Genomic DNA, 22,739 nt, shown 5'->3' with positions numbered 1-22,739 from the left:
GTCTGTCCCCAGCCCGCAGCTGCCTGCACAGACCTTCTCCATTTCCCTCCCTGGCGCTGCCTTCGCTCTGATGGCCGGGGCTGGGGGAGCGCTTCTGGGAGGTGCTCGGGGGAATACAGGCCAGGCAGCTGTAACCGTGATCTCAGCATCTGGGGTGCCCGCTCCCGATGTGGGACAGAAGAGAGGTGCCTTCCCTGGTACTGGCACATTTGGGTAGTCTGGTAGAAAAACACAACAGTTATTATCGAAATAATAGGGATTTTGTAGATAGCCAGGCCTAAATCTGTCTATCATCTGAAGCATGGCACTGTAAGGTGGGCTTTAGAGCTACAGTAGCCAAGAAAACCATCCTTACAGCTTACTCTTGCCAAAAATACAGCTCAAGATCGGACTTCCGCTGCCGCAGCATGATCAGAGCCGCAGCGAGCAGCAACGTCTGCTGCTCTCCCAGCCCGCAGGGCATTACGACAGTCCTGACAGGCACAGGTGGATTAGTCACGAGCATGCCGCGTTGGAAACGTGCACATGTCAGGACTCTGAACAAGGAAGGACAGCTTTGCCCGGAAGGAGGCATGGCAGGGTGTGAATCACGGCAATCCTTGCAGGAGCAGGGCCCTCCCACGCCACAGCTGCTGTTTTCCCCAAAGGAGCTCCAGCCCCAGCCCCACGAACCGGCCCTTACGGCCGTCCGGGAGGGCTCCCAAGCAGGAGCCAGGGTGCCCGCAGGGCTCAGCTTGGTGCTGCCGAGCTGCAGGATGGCATGACTGGAGTCAGCCAGCTGCAAGTAAATGTTCCCAGCTGGCAGTGGAAACCTCTGGAGAGTCTTTGTGTCTGTTCTTTTCCTGATTTTTCACCCTGTAATTTTGTGCTTTCATTAACGCTTGGCATCCCCCGCCCTTCCGAGAGCTCCGCGTCCCACAGACAGCAGACAGTCCTGTGTGCCAACACATTGAGGAGAAGGGAAAAGGGAGCAGCTCCAGCTTTGTGCCCCATGTCCACACAGGCTGGGCTTTAAACCCTCCTGGCCAGCAAACCATGGGCTGCCCTGTCACAGAAAGAGGCTGTCCGGCAGTGCCCGAGGAGGGGGCTGTTGCAGGAGGATCCCGGGCGGATCCCTGCTGTGTCTTTTTGGAAAATGGGGGGATAACAGCCCAGCGGGCAACGAGCCAGAGTGCAAAGCAGCACCCGCTGCCCCATACCTTGCAGCTTAGCCAGAAGCCTGGCTTGGAGCTGCTGGACGAGGCTGTGACTCATTAGGTTGAACAGGAGGAAGTTCCTGTGCGAGTCACTGGTAGGTTTTGGAAGAAGCCCGTAGGATTTAACGTGAACCTCTAGCAGAGGAAAATGGGCTCGCTAGACCGCAGTATGGATTATACCGAGATGAAAGCGGCCAGGAGGGCGGCTCTGACAGTGAGCGGCTTTGCTTTGTGTACCCGGCACGAGTGCCGGCCGCAGAGCCCGCTGGTGGCTCTCCCAGCGGGTCAGCGGTGAGCCCAGCTGCCCCAGCGCTGCTCAACTCCCTGGTCAGGTCCTGTCACCCCAGGAGTGGGGATGACACAGGAGCAGCCCAACCGGTTACGGGAGCGAGGCGAGTCCTGAAAAACACTGAGAAGCGGCTTCGTGGCACCAGCGGGGCGTGAGCCAGCACCTTTGCCATGAGGGTTTCTTCAGCCTTTTGCAGCGCCAGAGCTAAGACATGGCACAGCAGCAGCGTGGATCTGTGGCCGTGTGGGCGTCTGACTGTCCTCGGGAGGGTTATGAGCAGAGACACGGTGCGGAGGGCCCGACCATGCCTCCGGGGACCCGCAGCAGGGCCATGCCCAGAGCAGCGCGGGTGCAGAAGGCCTCTGTGCCCAGGGGTGCGCCTCTGCGCTGGCCCCGGGGAGCTGCCTCGGCGGTGGGAAATTCCCTGAGCTGTGGGAGCAACAGCGCACGTCCCACCCGCAGCTGTTTTAACCATGTCAGGGAGTGCCCCAAATCTCCCCCTTCGGTGCTGGAGGTGCCGCAGAGAGGCAGGGCAATGTGAGCTTTGGCTGCAGCTGCCTCCCTCTGCCTCCTGCCGGGACATGACCCCCAGGGAGGCATGAAGGACTCGTCTCCTTCATGGATGCTGCCAGAGTTCTGGTATCTTCCCTTTCGAGCGAGAGCAGTGTGTCGGCACAGGGAGATGCCGGGCAAGGCATACACCCGCACACCTGGCATCCTGCCTCCGACTGGAGGATCCACCCGTGGCCAGCTCACCCAGCAGGCAGAGCGCACTTCCCCATCCCACCAACACAGCCTCAGCCACAAACTCTGCGTGTTGGGGATGGCCAGGACCAGAGCAGTAGAGAAATCCACCCGCAAGGCATTGGAGATTTAAAGAACTGCTTAGCTGTCTGCTAGAAGAGCTGGTAAACGTTTATTAACCCATTGCTCAGTATTTCCAGTCAGAGCACTTGCCTTGGCGCTGGCAGGGGATGCTTTGCTCAGGGCCACGCCACAGCTTACAGTGGGACCGTCTCCGTCGTCAGCCTCTGTCGTCCTTCCGGGACAGTAATTCCTCCAGCCTCTTCGCCAAGAGCTTTTCCCCAAGAGGAGGAGAAAAGGCTGTGAAGCCACACTGGCTCAGCCCGTGCAGCTGCTCTTGAATGGCACAGCTCCCGCAAGCTACGGTCCCGTTACCAGCTGGGGATTAATCACATACAGCTTAGACCAAACACAGCTAAAGAGCTGTCACGGAGGATGGATCATTTCAGGGGAACCATTACAGTGACCAGGGAGGATCCCAAAGAAAAAGCCCCTTCGAGTGAGTCCCCACCAGGTACAAGCGTCCACCTAAAGAGCCTGGTGCCATCAGCCAGACAGAAGTCTCCATTCATCACCTCTGACATACCTGCATACCAGCGCTTGCTAAGCTTGTTTCTCAACCACTGATAAGATGAGCAGTAGAATGGTAAAAAAAAATTACAGATTACCCAATCTCCCAACTAGAACCCATAATTAACCGAAAGCCCAACGTACTGTAGGGTTACCTGGGAGCAAACATTCGCATGGGATTCTCAAAAAGCGCTGCACGTTTGCAGCAGGGTCTTGGCTTTCTCTTGGCCAAACTTCTCTTGGCCAAATCCTGGGGTGAAGCGAGCTGGTGCAGTTCCCATGGAGGGCGAGCCCTGCCGCGGGGCTGAATTCGAGCCACTGCATCGCCCGATGGTGCATGTACCTGCGTCCCCTGGGCAGGGAGGACTCTCACGCCTGCAGTGTTCATGTGCAGGTGCGGAAGACTGTGAGCATGCAAAGCACAACAGGTCTCATTGGCAGCAGGACGAGCATCGCTCTGCTGACCGGGAATAAAAGCCGGGCCGTGGTGCTCGGCACCCCAGGTAGGGAGAGCTGGAGGTGGCCACCCAAGGGCACCTTGGTGCCGTGTTTCTGAGTGGGAGGAAAGAAGAGGTGCTGCTGTTTTACCTTCAAACCCAGCACAGCGATGGGGCAATGCTTGTCCATTGCACTCTAACACTCAAATGGACCCGGCGTGTTGTACAGGCTGTAGAGTATTTCTCAGAGATTTGGGCACCGAGGCCGTGGAGCAATGTTTGACTTCTGGAGAGACACCTGATCCTGGGTTACGCCCTGGGCCTTTGTCTTTCAGCACTTTCCAGCATTTGGTTGATGCAGATGCTAAGCCTTCTCTCCCATTCATCCCTATCTGCTCTTTACAAAGGCTTCTTGTTTTCCCAAGTGGTGTTTTTTTCATGTGTGATTTAATTCGCACAAACTTCTTCCTCTTCTGACTATTGATCTTGGCTCCTTACTGGTTAAAATAAAGTAAATCTTTCGTAAGCAGGTTCTGACAACACAACTTTTGTTCCTTCTAGACACAATTTCCTGTTTAATTTCCTGACCGTTTCTTATTTAGTAAAGGAAAAGCTGTAAATTGCAAGATTGCTTCAGAGAGCTTCCTCTGACTTTAGATGAACCGTTAACCACTTGCAGGAGAGAATCCAGCAAACCAGTGTAAAACTTTTTAAAAATCCTGAATTTCTTTTACTTCTTCTGCGATTCATACCGAAGGGAAACGAGCTGTGCAAAAAAAAAAAAAAAAAAAAAAAAAAAAAGGTGTTGGAATCATTTTCCTTGCAAAACCACACAGGAGCAACTCTGCCTCCAGCCGAGCTGATAATTGCTCTTTCATCACTCAATAAACTGTCTCCGAGATCCGGGATTTTTGGGGAGGGTTGCTGCAGGGTTTCACCCCTGGACTGAGGCGGCAGGGACCGTCGGTGGAGTTTGCACCAGTGATTCTGCTCAGGTCATGCCTCTGCCGGGCTGGGGCTGCCGGGCTGTCCTGCAGTGAGGGCCGTGCGTCTGCGGTCCCAAATGCGGGTCCCGGACATCCCCCCGGCACAGACACCGATGCCCTCTCCCACGCCCCTCCTTTGCATCGGTTAAAACCCAGGGGATGCCGTGCCGGGCTGCTGGGCTGCGACCGCGGTCACAGTGACCGGCCTGATCAAACTGCAGATACCTGCGGGCCGGGTCACTGAAACGCTTGCTCTACACAGAGCCTCGTTAGGTTTACTTAACGTGGGCCGGCGCGGCGGTGTGCGACGGTGCCGGGGAGCGGCGGGCAGCTCTCCTCTTGGCAGGCAGGGACGATGGCACACAGTGCCACGTGGCAGGGGCTGCCTGTGTGTAGGAGTGTGACTGCTCTGATCTCCAGCCAACCGGCCCCCTCCCTGCCTTGAAATCTGGCACGGGTAGGTGGTGGGACAGTCCCATGGCTCCCAAAAGCACCGGAGCCCTGGCCGGGACCACCTGCGGCAGGCTCAGACCCCTCACACAGCTCTCGGGGGGCACAGCCGGGTCCAGAGAGAGACTTCCTCCGCCTGGCTCTGAGCCCCCTCTTTAGTGGTTCAAAACCTGAAAGTCAAAACATTAAGTAAGATGAAGAAAATTATTTGAAATGGGAATTCCACTTTTGAAAACATTTGTATTTGGTTTGCTCATTTCATGTGGCTTCATTTGAATTTTAACTTTGCCTAGAAATAGGAGACGAAATGATTGCTCCAGTGGGGATGCCCAGGCAGGGTGCAGCGGGAAGCCGCAGCATCTCCCAGCCCCGTTTCGGGACCACAGAGCCCCCGCACAACAGAAAACACTGTTTCCTACAGCCGGTGCTTGGGAATGGATGGAAAATGGCCTCAAGGAGAAGCGACCCACTTCCTCCTAGCCCGGCTGGCAGGCTTTCAAGGTCCGACCTTCAGCAGCATCTCGGCTCAATGCCGCAATGCCGGTGCAGAGGCTGCTGCCCGCTGCCAGCCGGAGAAGACAATGCGGTCAGCAGCCAAGGGGCTGCTCTTGCCATCCGGGGGGGCTGATGGAGTGGGGAAAGTCCAAAGGCTGCTGGCAGCTGAGACACAGAGAATCAAAATTAACTCTTGGTTGCACGATGGAAACGTGGTTTGGGACCAGGGCCTTCCAGCGGGGTGAACGGCTGCGCCTGCTGGTCCCCCCGGTGCTTCCTGGCAGCCGCCGGCTGAGACCCCCTGGGAAAAGAAAAAGCAAATCTCTCTACAGAAACCGAGAAATGGCAAAACTTCATGACGGAGGTGTACAGCTTTTTTGGGGCTTTATTTCTGGGAGGACAGCGTGGGCTGAAGCTGCCCATAAGCACCGAGGGCGAGCGGGGGGGCCGGGAAAGCACCCGGTGCAACACGGCACTGGGTTTCCTCCATGGCCCCATGCAAATTGAGGCCAAAGCGGGCAACGTCGCAGGCACGTGATCCGGCAGGACGGCACATCCATGGCTTTCGCAACGCAAAACCAAAACTGAGACACCCCCTCCCCGGGGCTGGGAGGGCGGTCGGGGCCCTGGAACGGCAGTGCCAGGAGCGTGCCGGGAGGGCGGCGCAGCCTGGGCAGGAGCAGCAGCACCTCCGCCAGATACAAGCGGTGGGGGTGAGAGATGAGACGGGCCGGCTGGGCACACGCAGGGAACGCCACAGGCTCAGCTGCTTCCCTTCCCCTTTTACCGAGTACTAAAATAAACTAAATTCCCACCTGGCTCCATCCCCTCCCTGGCAGATATTTAAAAACAGGGAGGCGGGTGAGGGGGTGGCCGGTAGCAGGGAGTGTCACGCCTCGGGGACCCACATGCTTGCAGGGGAACATGCATGTCCTGCAGGGCCGGCCCCAGGGGACCCTCCTTCCCTGCGTTTTGGGGTAGGACGAGCTCGTATTGCAGGGAGAAGCACTGCGTGTGTAAAACACACCTCAGCCCCAACATCGCACCACTCTTCCCAAGTGCGCAGGCTCCTGCTTGGAGGCCCCAGATAGATGTTCATGGGAAGAGGGCAGGAAGGGCTCCTGGGGTGAGTATCTCCTCTGAAACTGCTGTGTTTCCAGGCTGAGGCCATGCTGTGTTTGAACAAGAGCTTCTTTACTAGTCAAGTGGGAAGGTGAGCACAGAGGACGATCCTTTCACAGTGATTTACAACCTCTTTTCATCTGTACATGCCAAATTTTTCCCCAGCCGGCCCATTTGCATGCGCTGTTTCATCCACTGTCCCCCTCTCCCTCTATTTCTGGCTTGCTCTGCACCTGCACAGCTGCAGAACAAACATATCTCCTGGGCAGACAGTAAAAACCTCGTTATGAAATACTGGGTCCCTTCGGGCCTCTTGCTCCGCGTCCCAGAGCTGCAAGGGGAGGGAAGTGGCTGCCGGACAAGGCTCGGGGTAATGGAGAGCTGGCACTGGAGAGCTGGCACGTGGCTCCAGCCGTGGCTCCAGCAACCACCACCCTGCTTACCAGCTCTCCCCAATGGTACGTTGGTTTTGCCCTCCGGGGAGTTGGGTTTTTCAGTGTTTTGCCACCTGCAGCTCTTGATGCCTTTTCACCGACTGCGGCAGAGCTGGGTCAGCACTTCACATCCCATCCCCACCCTTCAAATTTGGGGCTAAACAAAGGGGAACGGAGTCAGAAATCACTCAGCAAAGCTTTGTTCCAGAGCCCCAACCCTGCTCTGCCGGGTGTCGGGGACACCCGTGTGAACCATAAGACCGTCCTCACTCCTGAATCTTAAATCTTGGACATTTTTCACCTTCCAGCTTTCATGACAACCCACGCTCAGGTCCCACAGGCAGGCTTTAGTTTTTCACCCCTGTCCAGAGCAAGGTCTGGTTTCCTCCCCATGTCTGTTCTTCAGGGGCATGCCACATACGGCTGAGGGTTGAGCTGAGCTTACCTGAAGTACAGACTCGTCCCACCTTGGAGCACCCTGCAGCTGGCGGAGCGCATCGTTGACATCATTTTTGGCTGCAGTTTCCTAGGGATTTTTTTTTTTTAAAGCAGATTAAAAAACCAGAAACATCTTCACTAGGTGACAGCTTGACCTTCATGGAGTTCCCCTACAAAACGGGACCCGAGTGACCCACTGCCCTGGAGCTGGCCGGGACCCCAGCCGCGCCGGCTTGTCCCTCTGCCTGGAGCCCAGCACAGGTGGTGGCGAGGGTGTTTTGCCACGGGGCTTCACCGATCCGTGCTGACCGCCGGGGAATGCCAGGACCAAGGGAGCTCAGTTTCGCAGCCACCCCAGAGGCTGTGTCTTCCAGAGGTCATGTCCCTGCAAGCGTGTGCCTTTCCACATCGCGTCTCTCCTGCCTCAGTTCCTCAATCCAGCTCCACAGCAGCTTTCCCATCCTTCTCCCCCTGTAACAGGCCCAGTAAATCCCAAACCTCACCCTGGCAGATGCCTGTCCAGCCTGGGCGCCTCAGGCCCAATCCCAATTTCCTGGACCACTCTCCCCAGCCCTGAGCAGCATCGCTGGGTTTCTCCAGGAGCCTCAGTACCTCCTCGTCTCAGCTCATTGCCTGGGAGGGTACTAGCTTCCCCCTTCCCTGGCTGCTCTGCCTCCCTTCCCACTGCCCTTGTTCTCCCCTGCAAGCCCCCATGTCTTGCCCAGCCTGTTCCCCGTGCCCCTAAGACGCTGCCATGAGGGAAAATGGCGACTCACCAGCATTTAGGTCCTCTCTATCCTGGGCAGGGGCCGTTCACCTGGGAATGCCTCCACGGGGTCTCCAGCAAGGTCCTGGCTTGTGCCCTGGGGCAGGCTCCTCTCCATAGGGCAGACTGTGTTCTGGAAATTACCTGCCTGGGACAGGGAGCTCTGACACCGAAACCGGTGACGTCCCCGCCAGGAGCTCCTGGTGCTCCCATGCTGTCCGGCCTCGGGATGGAGACCCGCAGGTATCGTGGCACGCTCTCTGCCCTGGCTGCACCACCAGCACCGTGGCACGTAGCCAGGGCCAGTGCGGCCTCTGCTGAGCCTGTATGGGACAGAGCATCCCTCACCCAAGCTTGCAGGGAGGCTTCCTAGGTGGTGGAAGATGCTGCGGAGGGCAGGAGGGCTCGGGGGTCCGGGCAGCTTCAGCTGGGTCTGGCCAGCGAGGCCATGGGCAGGAGCTGTGCCTGAGGGGGCCCAGGAGCATCCCTCGGTGGCACGGGCTGCCCACGGCAAGGGTGTCTCTGCACAGGGGATGCCGCTGCTGGCTCACATGCTGCCAGTGGCCCAGGTCCCCCTGGGACCGGGATGCGGGCCTGGATCCAGGAAATCTGACCTGCACACAGGGAAAGGAGATGTTTGGGAGAGCTGGAGCAGCACCGGACTCCCCCATACCCAGGCACACCGCTGTGGGGGACCCAAGGGCAACCAGCCCCGTGTGCCCCAGCATTCCCCGACAGAGCTCAGCCCAGCTGCAAGGCGCTGGCCTGGTGTCGACCCACTCTTTGCTGGGGACTGGATGCAAAAAATCCTTAAAGAGGTGATTGCAGGAGAGCAGACACAGCCCATGTTATGGGGACATTTAAGGCAGGAGACGGTCTCTGGGCATGGAAAAATTCAGCAGCTGGAGCTGCGCCAACCTCCCCCCGGAAAACATTCCTGCGGAGGGAGGGTTTGGCTCCAGGGTCAAAGGGGAAGGCTGGGGGATCGCGTGGCAGAGAAACGAAGCCCGAGCGTCCATAGCTGCGCTCGCAGGCAGCCCCGTCCCTGCCACTGCCCCAGGCCCATGGAGGGACCCAGCTCCGCCGCAGCAACCCGGGACACGCAGCACAACCCTTGCAGGCACCGCTCGCTGCAGAGGGATGGCAAGAAGGACGGAGCCCACACCGCGAGGCAGCCTGCAAAGCTGCTGGCGCCATTACAGACTTGCAGCTGGGGCAGCCCTGTCCCCCGCGGGGTGACACGGGCGGGATGCAGGGGAAGAGCCCCGGCCGAGGGACGTGGAGAGGTGCAGGATTCGCCCTCATCCATGCAGCCTCAGGCAAGCTCAAACGCTAAGCAGGGTGTGCTGTTTAGTTATTTTGAAGCCTCCTTCTCTGCGGCACAAGCGATGGTCCCACCCTGAGGAGAAGCAGGCACACCTGGAGGCAGCCCCGAGCCGGCGGTGGGGGGTGCAGTGCCCTCAATACTTTGATATTCAAATATCTCCAGTGGAGGTCTAGATCAATCCCAGCTATTTCAGTCCCAGCCTGTCACCTTTTCCAGCCTTCCTTCCAAACAGCTTTAGCAGCGTATTCAAACATTCGGAGCCCGGCAGACACTAAACAAATCCGCAGTGGGGTCCCTTTGCGAAGGGCAGGGGACAGCCAAGCCCACAGATCCTCAGCACATACAGAGTTTGTAGTGCCATGGCGTCCAGCTCCTCATTCCTGCCTTTCAGCAGAGGGTCTCAAAGCACTCGCCATCTTACAGCCTCTCCAGAGGCCGGTGGCACTTGGGGACACCTAATCGTGAGATGAGGGAGGCCTTGTTGCATGGAATCCAGAGTGGGAATTAAGATGTTCACAAAGGGCTTTTGCATCCTTGACCTTAGCTACTGCTCGTCCCCGTCAAGAGAGCCCCGCCGGCCACGTAGCCCCAGACGGGCTGAGGGGTGACTCCAAGGAGGGCTGAGGGGTGACTCCACGGCGCACGTTCCCCTCTGACCGGCAGGGACGGATGGTGACGTGGCGGGTCCCATGGCCGGTCTAGGACTGTTGTGCAGGCAGGTGAGTCATTCCCCTGCCGGCAAAGTCTGGGCCACCCGGGCAGGGCTGAGCTGCCCTTTGGACTGTGGGCGGTGCGTTCACACCGTGGCAGAGCACACGCTGTCCCCTCCCGCGGGGACACGGTGCCAGCGCAGCAGCGGCAGCTGCTTCGCGCCGCAGCCCGCTGGGGTCTCCCAAGCACCAAGTGGGCGCCAGGCCCTGTGGGTCTCAGCACTGGGTCGGCGCTGCCAAGGGTGCGGAGCCAGCGCCAGGGTGATCCCCTTGTCCCGTGGCTGGGCACCCCATGGGGGGCTACAGCTGCTGTGCTGGCATCTCCCAGAGGGGCTTTGCTTTGCCACCGCCATGGCTGGCATCGCCCGGCGCGGCTCGGGGATGCTGCGAGTCACCGACCAGCAGCAGTCTCCCGCCTCTCCCTGCCTCCGAGGGGGACTCTGGTGGCCCACAGCGGAGGAGATTTCAAGGGGCACAAGAAGCACCCCTCGCCTCTATTCTCCGCCCTCCACTGGGGTTTCCAGATGGACCTGACCACACAGAGGCAGCATCATGCCCCAGCCCCAGCCCCAGCCCACTGTTCCCAGTTCCCAGAGCATCGCAGTTACGCACAAGAGCCCAGGGCCAAGTCAAACCAAGCCTGCCGTAACCTACTCGCAGCGAGAGCGCAGCATTGCCCTGCCCGTGCCCATGGGATGTGGCGTCCCTCCGCCGTGGTGGCCGTGGCACTTCTCAGGGGAGCAGGAGGGGCACGCTGCCCTCCGAGCTTTTCTCTTGCACGCCCCAGCTTTATTCTGCGACTTTGGGAGAAAGACATTTCGTTCAAAATCTCAAGTTCCCAGGCCCTGGGCTTCAAGGGAATGCCAGCAATCACAGGAGCTGGCAGCACTCCCTGTCTCCGTGGGCACCAGCTTGTGCGCATGGAGGCACACACACAGCTCCGTGCAAAGTGTGGGGATGGGGGCTTTTAGGTAGGGCAGCTAAAACTGAGTCCAGCTCCATCCTGGCTTGGAGGCTGCCGGCTTCGCCCCTTGGCATGGGGTACCTGCACAGGGTGAGCTGCTGCTCCTGCCCTGCGGAGCAAGTGCAATGATATGGGGCTGGGAGGTGGCACTTTTTAGATGTCACCACGGGGTGCCTCAGCCCGAGGCCCCCCCGAAGGCACACCAGCAGTGTGGGTGATACCTGCTGCTCCGCACGTATCTGGACGAGGTGGGATCCTGCTTGGAGAGTCCACAGCGGCAGGCGCTGGCTGGCTCCTGCCTGTGCGAAGGGGAACATGTGAGGGCTGGGGGGGGAAACAACTGTCAGCTCTTTCGCCTGCTCCCACCGTGACAGGACAGTCACGAACGCCCCTTCCTGAAGCACAAACAGGGCAGTGTTCAGGGCTGCTCTACCCCGGGCTGAGGCCTCTCGAGAGAGGCCAAAGTAAGCAGCTCCTCCGCAGCAAGCACCTCTCCGGGGCTGGGAAGGCTCTGACCTGAGCACAAACACACACACACACTTAGGGAAAACGCTTCTTGCCTCCACGAAACCTCCCCTCATCCTTTTTTGTTCCCCAGTCCCCTCGCTGCATGCTAGCTCGGTCCCTTTGGCGAGGGGATGGGCAGTGCAGGAGATGGGTGTCCCTGTAGAGCCGCACCTCTCGGCCCCCTGCTCAGCCGCGACTTCTCCCTTTCCTCCTCCCGCTCCTCTCTGCTTTTCGAGGGTGCCAGCAGGCTCAGGGAGCAGGGCAGGACCAAGCTGCAAGCAGCCAGGAGCTGCAGGGGAAAGGCGACCCGTGCTCGCAGCATCACACCCACATTCCCTGACGTGGGTGCTGGAGCCTGGTTTGGCCAGAAAAGCAGGTGCCTCACCGGGCCGGGACGGGGAGTGGGGCTTGTGACATGAGCTGGGGTCACTCACCGAGCAGCGAGGCCGGACACACACGGGTATGTCCAAGCACAGAGAGGGCCAGACCAAATCCCGCCGACCGGCTGTGCCCTTCTTGAGGGCCGCTTCAAGATAGCACACTGGGGCTGGAGGAGCGCCCCCCCCCCAGCAGCCCTTTGCCACGGTGCGTGGGCACGGCCGGTGTGGGGGCCGCGGCAGGACCAGCCAGGACTGCAGCAGGGAGCACCCCTCCTTCCCGCGGGGCCGGCGGTACCTCCTGCGGCCTGGCCGGTTTGGGGGGGGGGACGGGACGGGCAGAGCGCAGCAGCCCCAGCAGCACCTCCATGCCGAAGCCTGGCTGCAGGATAAGCGCTGTGGCGCTCAGGACGGCCAGATCCTGGCACGGAGCTGGGGTCTCCCCTAACATCCCCCCCCCTCCGCGCCCCGGAATAGGCTGCTGGGGAAACGGCACCGTTTGCTGGGGGCTCCCGCCGGCAGGCGGCAGCCGCGAGCGCCCCGGCGTCCTTTGCGCCGCGACCGGGGCCCGGCGGAGGCGGCGGGGCCGGGGCCGCCGGTGCGTGTGCGGCGGAGGAGCGCCGTCCCGTCCGTCCCCGTCCCCCCGCCCCAGGCCCCGGCCCGGGGAGATGGAGCCGGTCCCCGGGCGGCGGTGGCAGAAGGTGCTGTACGAGCGGCAGCCCTTCCCCGATAACTACGTGGACCAGCGGTTCCTGGAGGAGCTGCGGAAGAACGTGCACGCCCGCCGGTACCGGTACCGGGCCGTCGTCTTCCAGTCGGGAGCGGTGGTGCAGCAGCTGTGCAGCGTCTGCGTCTTCGTCGTCACCTGGTGGTACATGGACGCCGGGACGCTGAGCCCGCAGGGGCTTTTCGGGGCGGCCCTGGTCTCCTCCCTGCTCGGCTATGTCCTCTTCGACGCCGTGGACGGCGGGGCCGGGCGGCGGGAGAGTGGGCGGCCGCGGTGGGCCGACCTGAAGAGCACGCTGGTGTTCGCCGCCTTCACCTACGGCTTCTCGCCGGTGCTGAAGACGCTGACAGAGTCCATCAGCACGGACACTATCTACGCCATGTCGGCCCTCATGCTCCTCGGTCACCTCATCTTCTTCGACTACGGTGCCAACGCCGCCATTGTCTCCAGCACGCTGTCCCTCAACATGGCCATCTTTGCCTCGGTGTGCCTGGCTTCCCGCCTGCCTCGCTCCCTCCACGCCTTCGTCATGGTCACCTTTGCCATGCAGATCTTTGCCCTCTGGCCCATGCTGCAGAAGAAGCTGAAAGCCCAGACACCCCGATGCTACGTGGGGGTGACGGTGCTCTTCGCACTGGCAGCGCTGGCGGGGCTGGCCACCGTCTCCAGCGTGGGTGCCGTGCTCTTTGCCTCACTGCTGCTCGCCGTCTCCTGCCTCTGCCCTTACTGCCTCATCCGCCTTCAGCTGCACAAGGACAACATCCACGGGCCGTGGGACGAGGCTGAAATCAAGGAGGACCTCTCCAGGTTCCTCATGTAGGCCTGGCCCAGGGGGAGAGGGGACTTTCTGCTGTGAGCAGTGCTCACAGTGCAAAGGTCCTTGCTGGGGGACAGCCCTGGGGGGAGGACACCAGCCCAATAAAGCGTCTCGCACAGCAACGAGGACCATGTTTGCGTTACCCTCAGCATCTGTTTCCAGACCCGAGCTGCTTGGTTTTGGCAAAGGAAGGAGCTGAACCCCACAGAGCGGCCAGCCCGTGCAGCAGCTCAGGGCGCAGGCGAGTGGGGCAGTGCGTGCTCTGGCCACGCAGACCCATACCTGCATTTGGGGGGGTGCAGGGGGGGGTGTGCTTCCCCCGAGCAGAAATGCCACACGGAAACGCACATCTGCCTGAGATGTGCCCCACAACGTGCCCATGGAGGTCCTCAGCCCCAGGGACCTCTATGTGTGTCATGGGGACTGACAGCATTTCCCCGGGAGGGCTGGAGGAGAAGGGGGCTGGGTGAGGGTTGCTGTGGGCAGGGCGGAGGTGCAGGGTGGTGGGTGCTGCTGGACCTGCAGGACCGAGCACGAGGGCACCTGGGACGGGTGCGGTGCAGAGCCCTGCTCACTTGCACCCAGCTGGTCACCGATGCCGGAATAGCCTCACAACACTGCCAGACACCACATTACCCTCAGTCCTTTAAGAGAGGGGTGTGGGGGGGGCAAGACGCCTTCCTCCCCCCTCTAACTCCCTCCCAGAGGCGGATCTGGCCTCGCCACAGGGCCAGACCCCGAGCCAGAGGGATGGAGCTCAGCACGGAGCCCTGCGGGTGCACCCACCGGCTGGGGAGATGCCAGGCTGCCGCGACAGTGGCAGGGCCCATCGAGGTCCTCTCCGGCACCGTCTGTCCAGCGGCTGTCTGTCCGGCACCACACACACCGCAACAGAGGGCGCTCCCGGCAAAGAAGTCCCGCTGGAGGCCAGGCCAGGATGAGCCAGCCCCGGTGCTGGGAGGGCTTCCCTGGCGCTTTCCCTTTCCCTGCTCCCATCTGGGACCGTCCCTTGGCAGCCCAGCCCTGGCCCTGCTCCGGGTGCCCCGGGGAGCAGAGCCCGGCAGAGCCGGCACCGTGAGAGGGAAGGGATGCACATACGTGCCCCAGCCCCACCTCGCAGGGATGCATTTGGCATAACCCGGGTTTTTAGGAAACTTTTTTTCTTTTGGAAACCCAACGCTGCAGAAGCGCAACTTTCTGTTTGATTTACCCCATCCCTTTGAGCGCCGGCGTCTCACCCCAGCGAGCGGGCGCTTGCCACACGCTCCTTGGGCTTTCTCGGAAATGAGCAACCCCCGGCAGAGTCCCCAACACCTCCAGTGCTTTGTTACGGCTCTTGCCAAGTGTTAAATGTTGCTGTTGTCGTCATGGTGATGACTACATCTCCTTTTGGTTTTAATTAAAACCTGCGGAAGTTTAGAGCCCGTGCTCCAGTTTCGCAGGGAGGACAGAGTAGCCAGATGATCACAGTCAAGATGACATTTTTTAGTTCTTTGGGAAGAAGACCCTTTTTTTTTGCACAGGGAGGTTTCCCAGAGAGCTGCTCAGCAACTGGCATGTCCCATCTCGCGCTGAGCTAATGCCATTGTAACGCTGCCATCCAAAGCGGATTCAGAGTCCATCGGTAGGGCAAGGCTTGAGTGTAAATCAAAAGTATATCAAATCTAGCCTGCCTGGCGCCTGTTGTTAATGTCTGTCACGGTAGAGGCTACAAGAAAGCAGAGTTTCTGCTGCACCCATTCCCCCAAGGAAAAATATTTCCCCAAAAATACTCTTCCCAAATTCAGACTCTCAAAACCAGCTCTGGGTTAGGAAAAGTGCAAACATCAACTACCCAGACATTCCAGGTGGAGACGAGCGCAGACTGCCACCGTCGCCTCAGCCACAGCTGGAACCCAGTGGATCACCTGTGCAGATCCCTGGGCTTCGATTGATGCGGCAGGCCCCGTCCGCCCGGCTGCAGGCAGGATGCAGGATGTGTCCCATCCAGCCCGCCGCAGGCAGTTTCATCCCTGCCCGCAGCCCCAGGCCTCTCTGCTCCGCCCAACCCCTCCCTTCACCTCCTCCTCAGCCTCAGTCCTTGCCCAGAGATCCCCTGGGGAAAGGCTTAGCCCTCCCCTTAGCTTGCCCACGCAGATACCCTGCTCTCCCTAACCTGGGAGATGAAAATGTAAAGCCCAGTCCATGGCCTGGATGCAGAAAGTGACTTTGAAGGAGGGAAAAATGCAAGAGAGCGCCAGGGAGAGGAGAGGAGGAGACGCAAAGGCCAGGCAGAGTTTCCCTAGGACTTCTCTGACCTTCTCCTGAGGACACATGCTCTGCAATGCTGCTGAAGTTATTTAAGATGCTGAACAAATAGCCATTATGACTGTCTTCATGCCCGAGGTGAGAATATTCTCTACAGAACAAACCTTTGCCATAACTCTATGCCCAGCTCAGCAGTAAAGCTGGATGCTCTTTGAGCATTTGCTACCTGAGCATACCGTTCTGCGGCTTCTCTGATGAAGCACATGCTGAGACCAAAGAAACAGGTCCTTCTCAGTTTGTATGCAACCAAATCATCATCACCCAACTCTAAAGAGTTAAATGTCATTTTGCGTTACGAGGAAGTGCAGTTTCTTTCTCTTAAGTTTCCAAGTCTACTGAGATCGAGTACTTCAATGGGACATTTTCTTTTGATTTGAAGCTGGCCAAATGCGAGTAATTGTAAACTGGCTGGGGATAAGCCTTGCTCCTGGGGGAGCCGCTGACACGTGCCGTCTGGAATCTCCATCTACAGCCTCTGCTGCAGGGAAAGGCAAGCGTCAGCCACCCACACCGTGCTGTCAGGGGCCTGCGTCCCTCCCCACGTGGGAGACTGGATCTGGGAAGCCTGAAAAGAGTGAAGCTTTAGTCTTTGAAGGTAAGATCTTTATATCTCTTCAATTCCCACAGTAATCACTAAGCTTTTCTCAGCTTTATGATGCGAGACGCAACGGCAAGAACGTGAATGATCAGGAAACCAAACCAGGATTTTGGTCTTAACCCGTCCATTGAAAAGCAGCCTAGGACGCATGCTGCTGCCAGCTGGTGCGGCACCCTGAGCCTTCTCCACCTAGCCACAGAACCTGTATCATTGCAGGGTGGAAATAGCACAGACAAGGTTCAACAGCTTCTTCAAAAAGTCATCCCGTGAGTTCATGCTAAAGAACGTGCCAAGGTTTCCCAGCGCACCAATACCTTTGTCTTTCTACTTAGGAGATTTTAGGAATAGCTACCAGAAAACCATGAAGTTCGGAGTCCTGTTTCCAACAATATTTTTTATCCAATACTTCAGAAGAAGGTAAAGATTTCTGTGAAAGGTTTAACACCATAAAATGCCCCAAGAAAGAAGTTTGTGCCTTACAGCCTAATGCATGGAGGTCAGCTGGCAGCTAGGAGGACAGCAGCAGCTCCTGGTTGGGGTGCTGTAGGTAAGGCCATACAAGTAAAATATCAGCCACCTTTGATTTGTTGTTGGTTCATCTGTTGGTACCATGCCGTATCCCAGAGGGAATGCAGTGAGAGCTTCCCCCAGTGCAGAACAGATATTTTAACAACGTGGAAAAAAAGCAGCGTGTGAAATTCAGCCTGTTCCCATTCCCTCTTACCTGAGAGGTAAAGCATGGCCAGGACCTCCTCAAGAGCTCGCTGGGTACAAACGCCATTGTTTCTGTAGTAGTCCTGAAAATACACAATTCCTGAACTCTGCTGAGGTTTTTTTGCCTCAGTACCTGACAGCGACGAGTTCCACAGATGAAAGATACAGCCAGTCTGAGCTCCCCTCCTCATCCCCTACTCTTGGGACAGTTGTGTTCGTGGGACTGTTAGGAGCCTCCATTTCTCCCTTTTCCCAGGGTGCTGGGAAGCACCTTGCCCATCACTGTACTCTTTCCAGCTCTACCAATTCCCAGTTCAGCACATGCAGTTCAAAGGTCTAGCAGGAATGTATTTATCTCCCTCTCCTAAGAATTGCTGTAGTTCTGTTGTTTTGGGGTTTTTTTTCCCCTTTTTGCTAATATAATTGCTATTTCTTCTGTTGTACTCTACCAAAAGACAAAGTCAAAGTGAGAAGAAAGAAAAATCCGTGTAAGTCTACAGCTCTCTGGGCTCGCACCCCCTTATAATTTGAGCAAACTCAGTGTCTGGTGTTTACCAGCACACACAGGTGGTTCAGCAGCTCCCTGGATATACGAGAGGTCGGCAGGGACCTAAATCAGCTGGAACAAGAGGAATTGCCCAAACTCAGCAAAGCTGTGTCAGACCTGGCTTGAAACCGAGCACAGGCGGTGTGTTGTCAGGCCCCTTCTACACACACGATACTGATCTCCTCCGCTCTCCTGCCCCCCTCCCCTGAGCAGCACCACTGCAGCTCCCTCTCCCCGTGAACTTCCTACTACAAAGACATGTCTTGTTCGTGCTCCTGAAACAACGGGCTGGAGCCCTGACGCTGCGTTGTGCCTCCAGTTCATATCTGTGCAGTGCCTTCTCATTTATCTGCGTGGTTTGTGAGATATCCCTTCTTTGGTTTCATATGAGAAAAAAAGTCAACAAACCCCATCAGTTTTCCCTTTTTTTAGACTTACTCTCCATATACTTCTCTGGCACCCAAAACAAGCACATCTTCTAAATGTTAAATCCCAGGTTTTATCTTTCCCATAGGGACAGACACATTTGGAATCCCAGAGGTAGCTACTTACAGCTGTCTGAGCTCAGATGCTCCAATGAGGTCAGCTCGCAAGGAATTCAGAGGTTTAGCTTGAAAAAAATGGTCAGAGCAGCTGCGATTTATTTATAATTGTGCAGATTCATCAGTCTAGAGACTGCTGTAATCTTCTCCTTTGACTTTCCACTCAGCCAGGTGCTGCCGCTGGCGTGTGAGACATGTTTTAGGACTCTTCTGTTGTTAAAGAAGCTGGCTCTTCTTCCTGCTAAGGCTAAGCCAAAGCCATTTATACGGAGCAATCCTGGTGGTTAATGAATTCAGAAGCAGCGGTGGAATCCCAGCAGTACGTCCCTCCCTCCACCACCTCGGAGGGTGGGAGTCTCCACAGAGCCCGGGCAATTTCTTCCATGGGGTATGAATGGCTCCATTTGAGAAAGAGTGGGTAGACCCTTCAACAGAAAACCAGCACACATTCATTTTGTAGTCAGAATTTTTATTTTCTTTATATCCAGGCTTATCATTGACATCTGAAAATAAAATCTTTCATTTACAAATAGGCTAGTGCAAATTAAAGATAATTTTGGGCAAAAAAAAAAAAAAAGACAGATTGCACGTAACAAAAAAGAAATGCATGTGTTAGGATGATCTTCCTGGAACAGCTGGTGGAGGTCGCCTAGGAAAAAGACAAGAAATAACCCAAAATTCATGGGGATGGGGGGGAGAAGAGATTTAAAACAAAAGGTCAAGATATAATAAAATGACTCATATACAAAATTATCTTAATAAAATGGGTTAAGAGAAAAAGGCACAGAACATGCACATTAAGGAAAAGAGCAAGAGCAAGATTAGAATCAGCTGGCTATCAGCTCAGCCTCGGCTTTCATCCTCACCACTTCCCATCTGACTTGCTGGCGCCAGAGAACTAGGACAATCACATCACAAGTGCGGAGGTCGCTGGTCACAGGCTTTCTAGTTTTCTCGCAGCAAGTAATATCCTCTGGAAGAGCTTTTCCGCAGCCAACCTTAAAATTTGCACCACTGTCTGCTTCAAACACTGTTCTTGGAGTAGACCTTTCTTAAGTGAGATTCTGATGAAATCGGGAATGATCAAACAAGATGGCCTATGGGCTGCATTGGGGTATCTGGAGGGGACATTGCTGGGGAAGGTTAAAAACGTGGCTGACGGCAGTGCAATGAATCTACTGCCAACCCTAGCAGGAGAGACCTTGGCAATTGATGGCCCAGTGCAGCGGTTAGAGAAGAGCAGATGCTCCTCCTGTCACCCAGCATAGAGCACTGACGCGTCACTGACCAACATGCCAGGAGCCAAACTCATACAGGGGTATGTAACGTACTCCAGCCAGATGGTACACGTGTGACACTGCTGTTGACTGAGGAGGAGTGCACAGACTGCCTCAGGCATAGCCATTAAAGACTGTTAAAAAAAAAAATTATCTCCAAACGTTACAGCAAGCAAGTGAATACAATGGCGACGTTCCTGCTTTGCTCATCCCGCCTTTTGCCCCCCCCTTTCCCAAAACCTGTCTAAGGACCAATGTAGCGACTGCTGCGCTCAGTGAGAAACGTCCTCTCCCGTAGGAAGCTGTTGTGCTTCCTGTGCCATACAGACCATCTCCTCCAAGCACCGATTCCAGTTACTTGGCTCATACTGATCTGAAGGAGGAATTGAGTAATCAAGACATCTGCACATTTGTACACAACCACTTCAGGGGGAAATCCCTTCCAGACATAAAGCATACATGTGCACATTTTTGCTCCTGCTCTGGAGGACTCAGTCTGGCCTTCTGCTCAGCTCTGAATCTCCCCAAAACATGCTTTCCCCAGCAATGAAACGAATACCAGGTACCGCTTGAAAAACATGGATCCGTTTCCCAGCAAAACGTCTCTGCAGCACTCCAAGCCCCTTGCAGGGCAGCAGCCTGAATGCTTCCCATGGGTTACCTCTCCCCCATCTCCCCTTTTAATGACATCTCCAGTGATCTCAATGCAACACGCACCTCCGATAAATCCTCCCTGCAGGCCCAACAGAGGTGGAGTGCGGCATGCCGAGATGATGGCGCGAGAGACAGAAGACCACTCATGCGCATCCAGAAAGTAATAATAAAAGCCCATCAAGAGTTACAGTTTATTTCAGGTTCAGAAATGCAGCATGACATTTTTACAGCAGGTGTATGTGATGCTCAGTAATGACCATGGTTTCGGGAATCGACTTGCTGTGCTCAAAGGTCAACACCAGGAACCATTTACAGATTATGAAACCAAAGGCAGATGTTTTGGCTCATATGAAGTAGGGCATTAACATACAGAGCAAAATTCAGAAAGAAATTAAGCGTTTGCTTCTTACAAAAAGAAGTCATCGTTTACACCATCCTGGAAAAGTAAAGAGACAGGCAGTAAAGCAAACGGTCGGCAAGACGGGACAAATCATATATCAAGCAAGAGTGGAGGACTGTCTGGACGGGAGGAGCCATCGGTATCAGCTCGCCTGCAGACAAAGCAAGAGGAAAGACAGGCAGAGTAACATTCATTTACACAAGGGAGCTGTTCTGCTAGAGCCCGGGGAGGAGGTTCAATGCCACAGCGGGAGGAACTGTGCCATAAGCACACCAAGAGGCTGGATGCCTCCCCGGTGTCACAGGTGTAAAATAGGTCTGCTTTCAATTCAGGAGGTTTGGACTATTTTAAGACAGAAAGACAGAACTAGCCAGTAATCTCAATATGCTGTATACACGTTGTTTAGTGTAGCTGTCTGCGATAGAGAGTATAATATTTTCTATGTTATGCTTTAACACGAGATGCCATAACCTATGATGTTTCTCCTTTAATATAATAAATAATCTACTTTTATGAGGCTTACTCAGAAAGTGCAACAAGATCAGCAAAAAAATAAACACACATTAACTATGTACATAAGCCTTTTCATTGAACATACAATCTTTTTAATCCTAACACAAGATCCCTTGAGATTAAAGGCCGAGAGCTATTTACGGCATGCGCAAGCTTTTCAGCTGTTGGTCAGCCATGACGAGGTGAGGTGGAACATGTTCTCTAGGCAGAGACCCAGGCTTAGCCTAAATGCAATACTAGATGAGCACCCCCCTGAAACTTAGCTACGCACATCACCCAGCTAATTACGCGCCTCACATAAGATCAGAAACCCTGCTGTTGCTTAACGGGAGTCTCCGCTCCTCCCTGGCAATCTTCTGAGCTTTGCCAGAGGGAATCCGAGAAAGGGAGGGCAACCCGCGCTTCTCAGATATGGGAGTTCAGGCTTAGCTCACCCTGTGTCAGGGTGTCTGCAGAGGGGGCAGCGGCCAGTCTGAGGTAGCCAGTCCCTCTAGCAGATCCACTGGGTGCTCGTCCTGCTGTCCTTCAGGCACAGAGCGAGTTGCTGCCAAGGCTGCTCCTCTGAGAACACGGGACGGGAGAGACAGGGCTCGCCAGCATCGGGAGTGAGCGGGACAAACCAACCCGTTCCAGACACTGTACAGCAGGAGGAAATGGGCCGAGGTTGAGAGCACAGTACTTACTCAGTTGGATGTGGCAGTTTCTTGGGAAGCACTTAGCGTTTTTCCTAGAAACAACAATTCTATGTAGTTTATTCTGAAAAGCGTATATGCAAGAAGTTCGAGGTAAAATCATCAAACTCTGGATCTGTGCTCAAGGTTAATAATTAACCTGCACACCTAAAAGTGTTGCATTTAGGGCACAGGGCCAGATTTAGATGTGATCTGAATGAGGATGCAGAGGAAGGGAGGGCTGTGCAGCTGTGTCCCACGACCTCAACATCGAGCACAGAACCAGATGCTGCTGACAGTGGGGCCACAGGCACCTCACCGCCTCCTCCTCCTCCTCTTTCGGGTAAATCCACCCTGGAGATCTTAATTTACAATTCAGGATTACTGCTGAGAAATACAATTTCTCCGGGGGCAGAGTAAAGGACAGTGCTGAACTGTGCTACCTACTGCCTTATGCTTGACAGAAACAGTCATTAAAGTAAATTACGGAGTCTCAAGTAGAGAGGATTTAAAAACATGTTTTTAGGCCAGGATCTATGTCATCTAATTGAGGCTCCTAACTTACTGGCATTACCACCCTCATCTCCCATGCAGCCACACCAGTCTGAATCACCTTCTGGAGGTGCTGCCTCTTTCCACTGAACAAAGGGGACCTTGGACAACTAAGTCGAGTGCTTGGGGTATGGTGGGATAAACCCAGACCATGGCCTTGCAATATCACTGAATGAATATCAAAATTTGGGGTTAAAGTGACTTTCTGTGGCTGAGGCGCTAAGCCTGGCTTTCCGTCAACAGGCAGCTGCCAGTCAGGAACAGAGAGTTCTGATAAACTATATACAGGTTTGCTGGCTAGGCAACAGCATGGACTACTATAGCTATTTATAAAAATACATCTCATAGATGCATTGCATGTTACAGCAGAGCACGCTACACAGTGGAAAACTGTGTAGAACACAAGAAAAATCATCAAAATGTGTTTTCTTTTTTGGTAGTAAAAATCAATATGACTGTAGTTGGGTTTGCAATCTTTTTTTTCCTTGAAAGCTGATTCTGTGCACTTGGTGTTGGAGATCTGGGCCTGTTCTCCAAACAAACACCGG

General features: G+C 55.9%; 2 protein-coding genes across 3 annotated transcripts in view; one reads left to right on the top strand and one right to left on the bottom strand.

Moving 5' to 3' along the window:
• The first annotated feature begins 12,507 nt into the window (after positions 1 to 12,507).
• Positions 12,508 to 13,530, top strand: PIGC (phosphatidylinositol glycan anchor biosynthesis class C). The gene has a single exon (XM_050901144.1). It carries the CDS (start codon positions 12,541 to 12,543, stop codon positions 13,417 to 13,419), a length of 879 nt encoding a protein of 292 aa, XP_050757101.1. The 5' UTR covers positions 12,508 to 12,540; the 3' UTR covers positions 13,420 to 13,530.
• Positions 13,531 to 18,736: 5,206 nt separating this feature from the next.
• The window catches only part of DNM3 (dynamin 3), a 182,920-nt gene continuing 178,917 nt past the window's right edge, over positions 18,737 to 22,739 (bottom strand). The window contains exon 21 of one of the 2 annotated variants that reach the window (XM_050900709.1): positions 18,737 to 18,773. In XM_050900709.1, the coding sequence (XP_050756666.1) occupies positions 18,737 to 18,773 (37 nt within the window). Of the gene's footprint in view, positions 18,774 to 20,087; positions 20,607 to 22,739 lie in introns of those variants that run through there. The other variant, XM_050900711.1, reaches the window with a different exon arrangement.

Source organism: Gymnogyps californianus, chromosome 8 (genome assembly GCF_018139145.2).
Source record: "Gymnogyps californianus isolate 813 chromosome 8, ASM1813914v2, whole genome shotgun sequence".
Lineage (NCBI taxonomy): Eukaryota > Metazoa > Chordata > Aves > Accipitriformes > Cathartidae > Gymnogyps > Gymnogyps californianus.
This window is presented reverse-complemented; position numbering and strand designations above follow the sequence as displayed.

What these genes read in the sequence shown, in the direction of transcription:
- PIGC (XM_050901144.1), top strand. Translation starts at nt 12,541, where the DNA reads ATGGAGCCGGTCCCCGGGCGGCGGTGGCAGAAGGTGCTGTACGAGCGG.